General features: G+C 35.9%; 1 protein-coding gene across 1 annotated transcript; it reads left to right on the top strand.

Annotated features, from left to right (window-relative positions):
• The first annotated feature begins 3,986 nt into the window (after positions 1–3,986).
• Positions 3,987–10,175, top strand: LOC116256074 (rRNA biogenesis protein RRP5-like). The gene is made up of 7 exons (XM_031632269.1): positions 3,987–4,007; positions 5,318–5,410; positions 5,612–5,725; positions 6,660–6,782; positions 7,037–7,222; positions 7,356–7,430; positions 9,909–10,175. The coding sequence occupies exons 1-7, from the start codon at positions 3,987–3,989 to the stop codon at positions 10,173–10,175; spliced, it is 879 nt and encodes a 292-aa protein (XP_031488129.1).
• The last annotated feature ends 4,902 nt before the right edge of the window (positions 10,176–15,077 follow it).

The raw sequence follows: 15,077 nt of genomic DNA, 5'->3' as shown, positions 1-15,077 counted from the left end.
GAAATCACAAGTTCGTATCAATACGAATAGGATTTAAGCCTTTCATTCGATCTCCTATAGTTAATCCAATGTGTTCAACATGTTGTTAATTTATAATGATTGATTTAATGTACTGAAATCACAAGTTTGTATGAATACAGATGAGACTTTAATCAATTCATTTGCTTCACTATAGTTAATCCAATGTGTTGAACATGTTACGCTTATATTGGATGATTTAAGGCTTTCAAAATCACAAGTTCAAATGAATATGCATGAAATAAATGTTATTCATTTGATCAAGTAAAGTTAATTGAACGCGTTTAATTAGTTATATGTATTATCTGCATGTATGTGTATTGTATACATATATTCTATAATAATATGTATATGTATAAAACACGTAATATATGTGTACGAGTGATAAGTATACGATATATAGATTACATATGTACTTGTACATACAATGTACATATGCACACACACGCACAGACATTATGTATATGTGCACATATTCTATAATCTATGTTGTTATATGCATGTACACATTACATGTATACGTACAATGTATAACATACACGTAGTTAATCCAATGAGTTTAATTTGTTGCTATATCTATATTGAAAGATTTAAGGGCTTAAGATAACAAGTTCATAGGCATATGAACGGAAATTAAGTCATTCATTTTATCTGTTATAGTTATGTCAATGAGTTTAACTTGTTATATTTGTATTGATTGAATGGAGGATTGAGATTTAGGACATTCACGTGATCCGTTATAGTAAATCTGATGTGCTTAACATCTTTTTATATCGATATTTAATGATTCAAGGAATTGAAATTACATGTTTGTCTGAATATGATGCAAGACATTCATTTGAACACTTCCAGTTAATCGAGTGAATTTATCCTGTGAATACATTTATATTGAATGATTATAAAAGAACTTAAATCACAAGTTTTTATGAATACGAATGAGATTTAAGCCATTCATTTGATCACCTACAGCTCAGCGAATGAGTTAACTCGTTGTTAGATCTATATTGAATGATTTAAGGGTTTCAAATCCCAAGTTTGTTTAAAAATTTGAACGAGATTTAAGTCAACCATGACCACTTCTAGTTAATCCAATGAGTTGAACTTGTTATGTTCATTTTGAATGATCGAAGGGATTGAAAACACAAAATCGTATGAATGCGAGTGAGATCTAAGTTGTTCATTTGCTTTCCTTTTTACTGTATCCAATGAGTTTAACTAGTTGTTTCGCTTACATTGATTAATTTAACGGACTAAAATTACAAGTTTTTATGAATACAAATGAGATCAAGCCATCCTTGAATCAGCCATCAAATGAATTGATTAGCCACCCACTCGATCCAAATTAGCTGATTCAGACCAATTCTGACAACGTCCAAAGGAACTGTGCTAGCGTGTTTAGGTGTGCAAATGTTCGTGCCATTGTGGTTTCATTGTTTCGACAGTTCCTTTATTGACACCTCATGGTTTTGATATTTTCCATGTAATTAGGCTATATTATGAAATTCCTTTGACAATGTTGAAACTTGAATGAATTATGAGTCTCTTGTATGGATAGCAGAAGAAGTTGGAAATATTAATGTGACAACGTTGCTTCTTATGTTGCTACAGAGAAAGGAGATAATAGCATTGGAAAGGGACACAACTTTTGCAAGTTGTGGTTTCAAATGTTGATAAAGTTCGGAAAGTCATTTCATTCAAACCATCTCTAAACTATTTATGCATGAATTTAGTAAGTCTGTTTCTCTTGAACCCTGTTTGTTCTGTGCATTTATGTGTCTCCATGGGTTATTTGCTTTAGATGACCTTTGAGATCTTTTTTACTTTTTACTTTCAACATATGGATGCTAGACAACCTTGGTGCAGTTTAATGTCTTGGATCGTTTCAATCTTGATGCATCTGATCTGCAAGTCATGATGTCCTTTTGTTTACTAGATTGAAAGATCTAGGACTTTGTGATTATGCCCCTTACCTCTTTCTGCAAAAGCCCATGTTGTTTGAGAAAAATAAAAAGAGGAAGATGTTTAACCATGTTAATAGATGGAGGAATGCTTCTTCTCTGGTTGGTGGTTTCACTGTTTGCTGTCTGGAGTGGCAACTATGCATCCACATGTTTATGTGCATGTACTATCCTTTGAAATAACTGTTGCACTTAGTTGGATGCTATACTTAAAAATAGAGGAACACTTCTTCTTCGCAGGTGGCTATTTATCAATTCTGTCAGGAGTATCAGCTCTGCATCTATATGTTTTATGTGCATGTAGTATTATGGGCTAACTGTTGCCCTTATTTAGATGCTATACTTAGTTTACTCTCTTTTTGAGTCACAGTTTTGAAGATTGTTACTTCTGTTGGTTGATTGCTTTATTCGATTCTTTTCCTATAGACTAAGGAGTATAGAGGCCTCTCAGTCGATCTATTATTTCCTGCCATGTTGGTTGAGGCTCATTTGAAATCAGTTCTGGCAAATGGAGTTCTTGTATCATTTCTAACGTATTTTACAGGAACTGTGAGTGGAAACCAGTATGTCGTTCAATTCTTTCAATTATTTGCACTATGTTTCTAAGTATCAAAAATTGTGTCCTCTGGTATCAATTCTGGTTGAATTATGTAGACATGTCTATTAGTTCTTATCTATTGAATATTCGCAAGTTGATATTTTTAACTTGGAATTTCTCTTCCTCAAATCTTCCTGGAAAGATATGTATCACATTGGTATGAGGGTGAGTCTCTCCCTCTCTCTCTCACTTGTCTTCATGTATGAACATATAACTAGGCTGTAGTATTTTATTGCAGCATTGCTGGATACCATGAGCTTAGAAAAAAAGGAAAAAAAAAAAAACTAAAAAAGCAAAAGTTTAATTTTGGTGTAAGATAATGGAAGTCTGGTGTGGTTCTAGGGCCTCATGTTAGTGTTATGTCACATAGGTATGGGTATGGATGCAGGTGCAGGTGTATGAGTACGAACCATTTTTTCAAAAACCTTGGGTGTGGGGGTTCGGCCGTATCTTATATATATATACACACCAACAAACAAAATATCAATTGACAAGTAAAAAAACAATGAAAATGTATAATATCAATGATTCAACATAAACAAGTAAACACCACATGCGTCTAATATCAAACACAATTAAATGAAACTAATATCAACCAATGATTCCCAGTCAATCATCTCCAGCAGACCAGCACTAGTGTGAAGGGCAAAAAAAGCCCAAATCGGCAGCTGTTCTCATAATTGTTGTTTGAACTTGGATGGAGCAGTTCAAACTGGAGACGAGGAAAGGGACGGATGCACAGTTATTTGATGAAAACATGATAAAATGTAAAAGAGAAAGTTTGCCAGAAAAAACCTGCCGTTAGATGATAGGATATACTGTCGGACGATGGGAGTGGCTGCCGGATAAAGAAGAAGCTTAAAAGCTGAAGCTTCAACAGAAAAAAACAAGCCCAAATCAGGCTTTGGAGAAGTCGGTGAAGTTGGAATACCACAATATCTGTGTCGCCCTTCGCCCTAGACGTCGCTTTTCGCTGGAAAACTCGAACAGGTGCTGGACATGGATGGATGGAGCAGCACAAGTCACCAGTTTTCTTCTGGCGCTGCTGTTGAGGGCAATAGGAAGAGCCCTCGATGGGTGTTGCGTTCTGTTTGAACATAAAAAAAAAAACCTAATTTAAGAATGATTTTGGACTCTCTTAACTTTGACAGAGTCCAAAAAATAACGATACGTACTCAGGTACGTTGACCATATCCGGTACGGTCAAACACGTACTGGAACACACCCGAGTACGTACTACTGCTCTTAAATAGCAGTGCCCGCCTTAGACAAGGCTCCTGAAAATACAATAACATTTTAAGCTGGAATATTCAGAAAAAACTCGTGTGCGTGTTGATTCTGGTAGTGCTTCCTGTATAATAATTAGCTTTTTTATGTCTTGTTCAACTCATCCTGGAAATACCGTGTTGCAAATGGGGAAAAGTTCTGTTGAGGTATGTTGCTTTACACAATTCACTTTCTCCAATTTATGAATGTTTGGCCAATAATATATCCCTGTGGAGGAACATAAATTTGGCTTGCTGACATGCAAATGATGCCCAATATTCTTTCAAAAGCAACTTTTCCGAGTCTTGGAGAACAGTATGCACTTTAGGTTAACAGATACTGTGCAGATGGATTTTGTCATATAAAAAATTAAAAATCCTTTTCTCCTGATTGAGACTGGTTTATTTTGTCCAAGAAAGTTGATTGAGTCATGAATCAAGTGATGATTCAGAGCATAATTGGGTATACCCATTTTCTAATCTGACATTATGAGTAGATTAATCTAGTTTGTGTTTTATATCAATGTACTTTCTAATCCAATAAGGGTGTAAATTTGTATCTTTGGATGTAAGTACTTGATTGTTCCACTTTTGTTGGCCTTGTGAAGTTGACACGAAGAGGGGTATGAAAGAAACTTTTATGTTTGCCTGTTAATTCCTATATGGATGACATGACAAATTCTATAACTCTTAGTCATATGAATATCCATTTATTATGGAGGAAATTTCTCATGGATTGATTGTTTTACAAAGGATACTTACAAGCGCATGCACAAGCATGGCAGTCAGGCTATTTAGAGATGCAAGTAAGTTTGCCCTAGTGCATAGACTATCACGAGAAAGCCTGTATTTGCTTTACTCTTCAATCTTGGATAATTTGGACGAGCTTTTAACTATTAAAGCCATTTCCGAAGGTGTAGTATCAGGAATATTTAGAAAGAACATGGTGGAAGGTGTTAATTGAACATGCATTGCCTATGCAACTTAGATGTATATAGCCATGTATAATGGATATGGTTTGCACTTTGCAATTCGACTTTTGCGTACAGAGATACACAAATCAAAATTTTGTATCCATTTTGTTCTATAAATTAATGCATTGCATTGTCATATTTTATTTTTTACTAAGCACAAGTTTCAAAGACAAGCGAGCATGAGAATTTTGGATGCACTGTTTTATTGCAAGTCGGATAAAATTGTATCAGCAATTTTAACTAAACAACTTAGATGATTCATTTTGTTTTGAGATATATACACTGTTTATTAATGCGTCAACAAATATTTTTGTACAGAGATCTGAATTTGGGTTCATCAGTTACTTGAGTGGTATCTGCTGTAACATCTGTTGCATCTGAGTACTCTTTTTCCCGTAGTGATTGTTTACATATTCTGTAGAAATTTTTATTTGATTACTTCTACGACCTTCATCCTGAAGTGCTCACTGGTGGTCCTAAACCACAAAATTTGGTTTGCTGTAGGTGAGAGCTCGGATTATGTTCATTGGCCCCATCACTAGAGCTGTTGGACTTACCATGAATCCACACCTTTTACAAGGCCATCTTCCCCCTTCGGTAAGCTTCTTTGCTAGAATCTAGTTTACATATTGTTTGGTTCATGGCCTTGTTAAGAATTCTCCGGCATATGGTTGTTGGATGTAAATGATTTTCCTATGCTTTTTTGGCATTTATAATGATGTTTCATGATCTATTGGTTAAAATTACAAGTCCTTTGATTGTTATCCCTGATCTAGAGGGCATTCTCTATTTATTCAGCATGTTAGAGCTGGAGATGTTTATGAAGATGCACGCATTATAAGGATTGATGGGAGATCCGGGCTTTTGCTTGAGGTTTCTTCTAGTCCTGTTCATACACCTGCGTATGTCAAGGTATGCATTTGTTTGAGTATGAGTGTCTGTCTGTGTGTGTACGTGTGCGTCCTGTCTGTGTACACTAGTTTACACTGATATGTTAGTCTCAAAAGTTCCAACTCATTCAACTACTTGAGCGAGTGGGTTACTCACCTACTTGTGTTTTAAACCAGTGGTTAATTGGTCAGACTACTAATTTAGTCAGAGTTGTTCATCAGCCAACTAATCCCTTTTGTATGACTATGTATGCACATTCTTTGAATAAATGTATGTGTTTCTGTACTTATTTTTATATATGACTCTGCACACACACAAATATATATATATATATATATATATATATATGTGTGTGTGTGTGTGTGTGTGTGTGTGTGTGTGTGTGTGTGTGTGTGTGTGTTTGTGTGTGCATAATCATTCGACTTGGACTGACTCAGATTGTCTGTTCCCTCCTATGTCTTTTTAGGGCCTTGAATGACTTGTGTCCTACTTTGATTCTGATAACTTAGTTTTCAGGATCATTATCATATCAATTTTACTGTTTCTATGAAAAGGGGTTAGATTATTAATGTTTTAGGGATCATAATGTCCACAAAATTATTGTATACTTAGTGGAAACACATTTTACACTCTGGTATTTCAATGCTTGTACTTGCACTAGAATGTGAAAGCATCTAAACTTTTACAATATAGAACATTCTGAACTGTTAATTTCTGGTCTGTCGAGAAAAACACATGTAAACTTGAAAATTAGTTATTTAGGAACATATCCTTTTTATTCAATGATAGAAGTACGTTATGCTGCATTTGGTTTCTAAGACTCTCAGTGGTCAGAGATGGAGAGTTATGCATCGATAGTCCTACTTTGCATCATCATTCATCAAATTATTGCGTTCTCCCTCTTCTTTCGTTTAATCGATTGCACATGAACAAAAGCTTCCTTTGCACTTTGTAGACATCCGATGCAACTGATGAGGAAGGTTTTAAGTTGGAGAAGAAATTCAAGGAAGGGAATGTGGTTCGTGTTCGTGTTCTTGATTTCAGACAGATGGAAGGGTTAGCCATATGTGCTGTTAAGGTTGATTCCTTTATTGTTTATCCTTACCTTCTTTGTTGGAGCTGATTTCACCTTGGTTTGTCATACCTCTCTAACATGTATAATGGACGATTTATCGAAGGTGCTGCAAATTGCCTTGATATGAAGTTTGCATCATACTTTAGTTGTACCATAATTTTCTGTGCTTGATTTCACTGTTATTTTGTTTTTCATGTGCTAGAAACCATGTTCTCGTGTTGCTGCCACATTAACTTGCTGATTTGACTATCTGGCAGGCATCTGCATTTGAAGAGTCTTTTTTCACCCATGCTGATGTCAAACCTGGTATGGTGGTCAGGGGAAAGGTCATTAAGATTGAAGTGGATGCTGCGGTAATTCAGTTTTTAGGAGGTTTAAAGGCACTTTGTCCTCTCCAACATATGTCAGAACATAGTCTTGCAAAGCCCCCCAAGAAATTTAAGGTAGTCTATTCAATTTGACTATGAGTTGTTCAATATTTGTTTTTGGTATTGACCTGTCAAACATTATTTTCTGACCCTTATGATGGTCTGTCTCTTTGCTAATGTATCTGAGTGAATTGTCCCTTATGTTTAGGTTGGGGTGGATCTAGTATTCCGGGTCCTCGGAGGCAAATCAAAGCGCATTATGGTTACACATAAAAGAACTCTTGTATGTGACCACTACATCTGCTGCTTAATTTTTTTTCCTCTGATGTTTTATTACTATGGATATGGAAAGCTGTTATCTGTAGATAAAATTCTTCTCTATTTAAATATAATGGAGGTTTTTGTGCATGGGTTATTGGATTTTGTTCCAATACAAGGTTCTTCTCTACTTGAAATGTTGGATAACATTGTTTGTACATAGTTTATGTCATGAATTACTAACCTTGTTGTGCTAATTGAGAAAAAAATATTTTATCTCAGAAAGAGCTGGTCCTTATAATAAATGATGGATTATTGTACTAAATTACAATTATTCCATAAGCACAGAAAATACACAATTTCGTTTGTTTCTTTCAGAAATATTTTCATTTTGTTCTTCTTCCTTTGGGTTAAGTCATTACTGAATCATTTTTTCCTAGTATTCTTTTTGTGGTTTTTTCTTTTTAATAATCTTAGGAGCTTAATCAGTTAAGGAAAGCAAGATTGGGTTATTTCTTTCTGGTTTATATGTTAAAATTGCAGAGTCCTCTGTTGGTATTCTTGTCATGCCCAGTAAATGGCCTTCCTGAAAATTATATCTTCAGTTTTCTGTTTTCCTTTCATTGACATCATTAAGAAGACTACCAATTTTCTTTTGCATAAAAAAAGTATTGGGTAGTTTATTTATGTATATCCTGTGTTGTCAAGGCCCTCACGCAGCGCCTGGCGCCTAGGCAAAAAGGGCGACTAAAATATATTTTTTAGTTACGTTAATGTGGCAAGTTATTTTGATTAACTATTTCTAATATTTGAAATCCGGAGAGTAGTCATATAACAAGCATAATCAACTTAAACAATAAAAAATTAATTGTTGACTTCATTGAATATGCAAAATCAATAGAAGAAGTTTAACATTACTCATTAAATGTAATCTACTACAAAAAAAAAAATTCTAATCTCTAGAAGAAGCAATGTAAATCCTCAAGAAAGCTTTAGCCCGTATGTACTTAAAGGAAGACATAATATAATAAAAAAGACTAACAATACATAATAGTATATATATAAGTATATATATAAGTATACAATAGTAACAATACTGTTAAATTAGAAGACTTTAAGTTTCTAGGTGGTCCTCTGCAATATTTAATAGTTAGGAGTTCTCTTTAAACATTTCTCTATTTGTGGTTGATGTTATTTGTAAGTCTCTATCTCTGCCCTAATCTATTTTTTATTGAGATTAAGGTTAGCAAATAAGATGTTTTTCTCTCTCTAAGACTGCTGGCTGTATTGTGGTATTAGAGCCGGCGATCTCCACCCTTCTCTGCTAGCGGTTGACGTGACTTTCTGGCGACCTCTTATCCTCTTCTCTCTCCCATCTCTTCCCACCTTTTTTCTTCCTCTACCCTTCCTTTCTCTCTTCTCTCTACTGATCGGGAGATGGGGAGTAGCGTGGAAGGGGAACCTAATCACACGTGAGAGGTATGTGTGATTAGGTTCCCAATGTGGATGTAGTGGAGCGTGAGCAACTGCGTGGGAGTTGCATATGAAAGTTCTAAGTCAGAACTGGGCTCGTGGAAGAGTAGCTGCACGTGGACCATATTCTTATCAGATTTTTTTTGGCTGACTGTGGAAAAGTGGCTGCAAGTTGGGTATATTCTTATCATATTGAATGTCTTATATGCATACTTAAATTCTAGTAAGCCTACTACGTGGAAATTTGGTGGACTGATTTGAACAAGTTTATATATAATATTTTTTTGGGTACATTTATTGATGCTAAAAAAAAAAGTTTGCTGCTTAGATCCTCTAAAGTTGATTGCTGTGATTGGTGGACTGATTTACTGAACAACAAGTTAATAGATATTATTTTAAGGACTGTTATTGATGCTGGAAAAAAATTCTGCTGCCTAGGTTCTCTCAAGTTGATTGTTGTGCGCTATACTATTGATTTTATCAAAGTGCAACAAGATCAAGGTCATATTGTCTATTCTCGCACTATGGCTGATGAAGGCAAGACAACGATGCAGTATGAGCATAAAAACACAAACAACCCCTTTTCTTATGGCTCTACTGTAAAGGTAGATGGATCTAATTATGAGATTTAGTTCCGTGTGTTTATGATGTCTGTAATTGGACATAAGAAAGAACATGTTATGGAAGAAAATGAGCCTGTGGTAAATAGTGGAAAATATAGTTCATGGAAGGAAAATAATATTGTAATGTCATGAATCATGAATAGTGTGCAACCACAGATTATCTCTACTATTGCATATTATACCTCTGCGAAACAGATATGAGATTTTTTGAAAGGGAGCAACCACAGATCATCCAGACAGAAGTTTCTAATGAAGAGCTACCCATTGCCCTAAGGAAGGGTGTCAGGTCATGTACTCAATACCCTATTGGTAACTTCATATCATATTCTAAACTGATTAAGGCTTACAAATGTTTTATATCATCTCTTTCTTTGGCTGTAATTCCCAGGACTGTTGCTGAGGCTCAGAGTGATTCTATGTGGACCCATGCAATGCGAAAAGAGATGGAAGCTTTGAATATGAATGAAACATGGGAAGTGGTAAAAATCCTCGAAGCAGCTCATCTGGTCGGATCCAAATGGGTTTACACCATTAAGTACAAAACAGACGGGATTGTGGATAGGTACAAAGCTCACCTCGTTGCCAAAGGATTCAATAAAAAATATGGAATCGACAATTTAGAGACTTTTGCTCATGTTGCTAAGATGAAGACTGTCAGAGTTCTTTGGCTGTGATAGGAAAATGGAAGATGTATCAACTTGATGTCAAGAATGCTTTTCTGAATAGCGACCTTGAGGAAGATGTATATATGTGTATGCCCCCAAGATATGAGGAACCAGGAAGATGTTGCAAACTAAGAAAGGCTTTGTATGGACTTAAACAATCTCCTCGAGCATGGTTTGAACGCCTTAGACAAGTTATGAGACGACATGAGTATAATCAAGGAAATGAAGATCATACACTCTTTGTGAAGAGAGAAAACATAGAGTTACTCTGTTGTTAGTCTATGTTGATGATCTGATTGTTACAGGTGATGATGAAGACTAAATAGCAAGATTAAAGAAGTTATTGGCCGTTGAGTTTTATCTCAAGGACTTTGGCAAGATGAGATATTTTTTTGGTATTGAAATCGCTAGATTTTGGTATGAGCCTTGTGTTAAATCAACGAAAGTACACTTTAGACTTACTGAAGGAGACTGGAAAACCAGGATGTAGATTGGCTTCTACTCCTCTAGATACTAGGCACAAACTCTGTATTAATGTTGGAGAACCTCTTTGTGAAGAGGCCAAGGTGAGGTATCAACATCTGGTAGGGAAGTTGATCTATATCACTCTTAATATACCTGATATCACCTTTGCTATGAACGTTATGAGTAAGTTCAACCATGCTCCAACCGATGCTCACTTGAAGGCAGTTGACAAGATCTTATGTTACTTGAAGAGGAGTCCTGACAAGGGGCTCCTATATGTGAAGCAAGGGCCTCTCGAGATCGAAGGGTATTCTAATGCTGATTGAGCAAGCTGTGTTGATACTAGGAAATCAACCTCATGGTACTGTATTTACCTAAGGGGGAATCTCATGGTATGGAGGAGTAAGAGACAAGATGTTTGTTCCCGCTCTAGTGCAGAAGCTGAATACAGAGCTTTTGTTGTGGGAGTTTTTGAACTACTGTGGCTGAAAGCCTGAAAGTGTTGTTGACTGATATTGGTATAAAGATTGAAGGGCCAATGAAGATGTATTGTGCTAACAAGTCAGCGATCAACTTGGCCAACAACCTTGTGTTACATGACCGAACAAAGTATGTTGAGATTGATCGTCACTTCATCCGAGAGAGAATTGATGCGAAAGAGTTGGTTCTGCCATACATCAAGTCTGAGGACTAAACTGCTGATGTTCTGACTAAGGCCTTACCTTCGACCCTGTTTGCGAAAAATGTATCCAAGTTGGGCATGTTTGATATGTATGCCCAACTTGAGGATGAGTGTTGAAGTATTTATTGAAGGGTCTTGGAACCGGGTCTGGACCTAGACCCGGTCCAGGTTGTAGCCCTAATTGGGCTTTACTTAAGTCTTTGTAACTCTCAGTTTTCAGTGTGAATAAAATTTTAGTAAGAGAGTGTCTGGCTGCTAGTGAGCGCCAGGTATTCCCTATCGTGGTTAGTTTTCAGTGTGAATAAAATTTTAGTAAGAGAGTGTCTGGCTGCTAGTGAGCGCTAGGTATTCCCTATCGTGGTTTCTTATCCCTCGAGTCGAGGGTTTTCCACGTTAAGATCATTTCATCCAGTTTTTTCCTACTTTCTACAGAAATAAAAAATGCTTATGTTTGCTTTCTGTCATTTACTAGAAAATAAACTAAAAATTTCTAACTACAAGGGTGTGGGGGGGATACTGGGGGCAGGAATCACACAATATCTCCTCTCTGCATTTGAATGTCAATTTAATGAATTAAGAAAAAATAATGCCACTGAATACATGACCAAATGACTGAACTTTGTATTCAAATGCCAAGCAAAATTCAGAATAAGACACACATGAATGTATGGCAAATGATTGTTTATGAGAGAATATCATCACAATTCCCAAGTTAAAATTTTTTATGTAAATGTGCTATAGTTGTAATAATTAATGGATACAATCCATCACCAGCACCATTGCCATTTTCATTATCATAAAGTCCCTCGAAAGAAGGAATGATTGGACCAACTAATCCCTTGTAAATCCAGGTCCTCTAGGTTCACATCACAAAAATTTTGATGGATCACAGCTGTCATGCAATAGAACACAAAAAAATGAAAAATGACAATGCTAACAATGATACACATTATATTACGCAATCTTGGTGTAAACTACAGAAATTACAAAACTCTTATCTACGAAAAAATGTAATACCTATAACCATGAGTTTGTCCTCTATGTAAAATTGGAGCACAAAATTAGATCTTCCACATGCTTGCTGGTGAGTTTTTTTCTTTTAATGATACTAAACTAGGAAGTGTGTAATTTACTCTTTTGCAAGTGTGGGTGCAGCGTGGCATTTTTCGAAGTACACAGTAACCTAGAACTGTATCCATGTCACTTCTGCCGTGACAAAAACCAATAGATCCATATTCTGTTGATATAGTTGATGGTGCAACTACCTGTTGCTTTCTAGTACTAATTGAGAAATACACAATAATTTAGAACTATCATAAGATATATATATATATATATATATATTCTCATTTTCATAAACGTAGTTATCTGGTTTTTATAATTGAACCTTTTTGGGATATTGAATGGCAGTTCGTTTTTTCTCTAGAAAAACGTTGGAAAAAATAATGGAAAACAAGGTAAGTGTGAAAAGTAGATTAATGTATAATTCATTGTCTTAAGGCACCTGTTCTCATTTATAACATTAATCCTCCTCTTCCTCTTCATAAGAGTCCATACTGTTACCTATGAGTCACCTCTTCTCTTTATATAGCATCAATCCCTTCTTCCTCTTTGTTACAGCCGGCAGCCTTAGAGAGAGAAAACGTAACTTCAGTCACTAACCCTAATCTCCATAATAAAGAGATTAGGGTTGAAGAGAGATTTACAAAGACATCAATAGAAAATAGAGGAATGTTTAAAGAGACCTCCTAACTATTAAATATTGCAAAGAACCACCTAGAAACATCAACTCTTCTAATTCAACACTCTTCATAAAAGTCCATTCTTTATTACCTATGACATCCTATTGTATTGATGAACATTAAGAAACGGAAGCAATCACCAAAAGAAAGGAAGAAATAAGCTCTTAATTACGCCAAACGTCTAGGTATTTATGGGGTATGGTTTTCCTAAATTTCTTCAATGAAATTGGCAACAACATCCAGGCTTCAGAACATAATCACCGGCTTTCTAGCTGTTGTGTTGATCTTTTAGTAGAAATGGTACAGAATGATATTGAGAGGGTCAAAATTTCTGGTTCCAATATTGTAGCTAATCTTCTTTTTATGATTGGTAAAATTTCTTTAATTATCCATGATGTGAGGCCCATTTTTTGACCTATTTTTTCTGTACTAATATCAAAGAAAATCTTTTATTTTGATATTCATGCCAGCACATGATTTAACTTGTAAAAGGTTTTGTGTTAGAAGATGGCAAATTTGTTCAGAACTCTGGATCATGGTGTCATGTCTATCTTTAGATATTTTTTCCTAAACACTATGTTGGTTACATTACGAAAATGGTAGACGACCGATTCTTGATAATTGCTATCTTGTGATTTTGGAAATTCCTATAGATGTGCTGACGATTCTCTTCTAAGAAATCGTGCTATATTAAAGTTAATTTACTTGTTCCAGGGTTGTTGCTACTATTGGCGTGCTTCCAAGTCCACCATCTGGCAGGCTGCTCTTGCTGCTAAAATCATTGAGCGAACAAGTGAAATGTTCTTCCTCTAAGAAGGATAGAAAAAGAACTTTGCTTTCGGTTGGTTCGATTGTTGGAGCTGAGGTTTGTGTTGCTGTATCAACTTACTTTCTTAGATTAGTATTCGTTTAACAATTTTTCATGCTCCGACTGGTATAAATCATATGTCTCCGTAATCAGGAGGTTGCCTTTTCTTAGTATTGTTTCAGGAAATTAAAGCTTTATACAAAAGGAAAATTTCCCTTGGAAATTTTTCCTGATTGTTTGCCTTAGGTATTGAAGTAATTCTAGATATTTATCAGTGAAAGTAGTCTTTTTTACTTGTGTCATGTGTCTGCAGATTACTGATAAAAGAGCTTCTGAAATACTTACAAAATTCAGTCTTGGTCTTCATGGGAGAATATATATCACAGAAGTGAGTGCATTTTCTCTTCAATGGGTCCTTATATATTGTTGGGATTGCTTTGTTGCATCTACTCATCTTCACCGTGTACTGACTTCTTGGTGACAGGTATGTGATCATGATCATCAGCCATTTGACTTAAATCCATTTAGTAAATTTAGAATTGGGCAAACATTGATGACCAAGATTATTGCAAAGGCTTCAAAACCCAAGGATACTGCAAGAGTTATACCTGGGAACTATCTGTTAGACCTTCTGTCCTTTCTGGTAAATGTTTTTTATTTTTATGCATCTGTTTATATTCCTTTTACTATCTGTTAGACCTTCTGCCTCGTGCAGCAAAGAACTAATGGTTGCATGTCTGGAAACCATTAAGGGTCAATTGCAGGCCTAACTAACACCGACATGGATGACGGTGGAACCATTAATGGTACATGGCAATTGCGCGTAGCCTCGCCTAGCAAAAACGAATGGTGGAATGTCTCGTGAACCAGGTAAGGGGAGATTGCAGGTCCGACTAGGACCGATGCAGTGCCATGGTAGGATTGATCGTATTTTCTTGAACCCGATCTTCATGAACTTAGATTGACAGGCGTCAAATGTGTGGTCGAAGGCCGGTGAAAATGGTCACATGTATTATACCTCAACCTGTCAAAAGTAAGCGTTTCATGTCTCATAAACTAGGCAAGGGGCAATTGCGGTCTGACTAGGTCCGATTGACCATGTGATCGTGCACAACCTACTAGTGGCCTACCCGGAGCACAATCGGTCAGTGTGTCATTGCAACCTTCCACTTGTTAATGATTAGAACCAAACCGATCAATGACTCCCTGTGGTG

The sequence above is a fragment of the Nymphaea colorata genome, chromosome 1 (assembly GCF_008831285.2).
Source record: "Nymphaea colorata isolate Beijing-Zhang1983 chromosome 1, ASM883128v2, whole genome shotgun sequence".
NCBI lineage: Eukaryota > Viridiplantae > Streptophyta > Magnoliopsida > Nymphaeales > Nymphaeaceae > Nymphaea > Nymphaea colorata.
This window is presented reverse-complemented; position numbering and strand designations above follow the sequence as displayed.

Bases quoted from the DNA above. Each gene is read 5' to 3' on its own strand.
- LOC116256074 (XM_031632269.1), top strand. From the start codon at position 3,987: ATGGGGAAAAGTTCTGTTGAG. The intron at 5,726-6,659 runs GTATGCATTTGT...TGCACTTTGTAG, and splicing joins ATACACCTGCGTATGTCAAG to ACATCCGATGCAACTGATGA. The intron at 7,223-7,355 runs GTAGTCTATTCA...CCTTATGTTTAG, and splicing joins AGCCCCCCAAGAAATTTAAG to GTTGGGGTGGATCTAGTATT.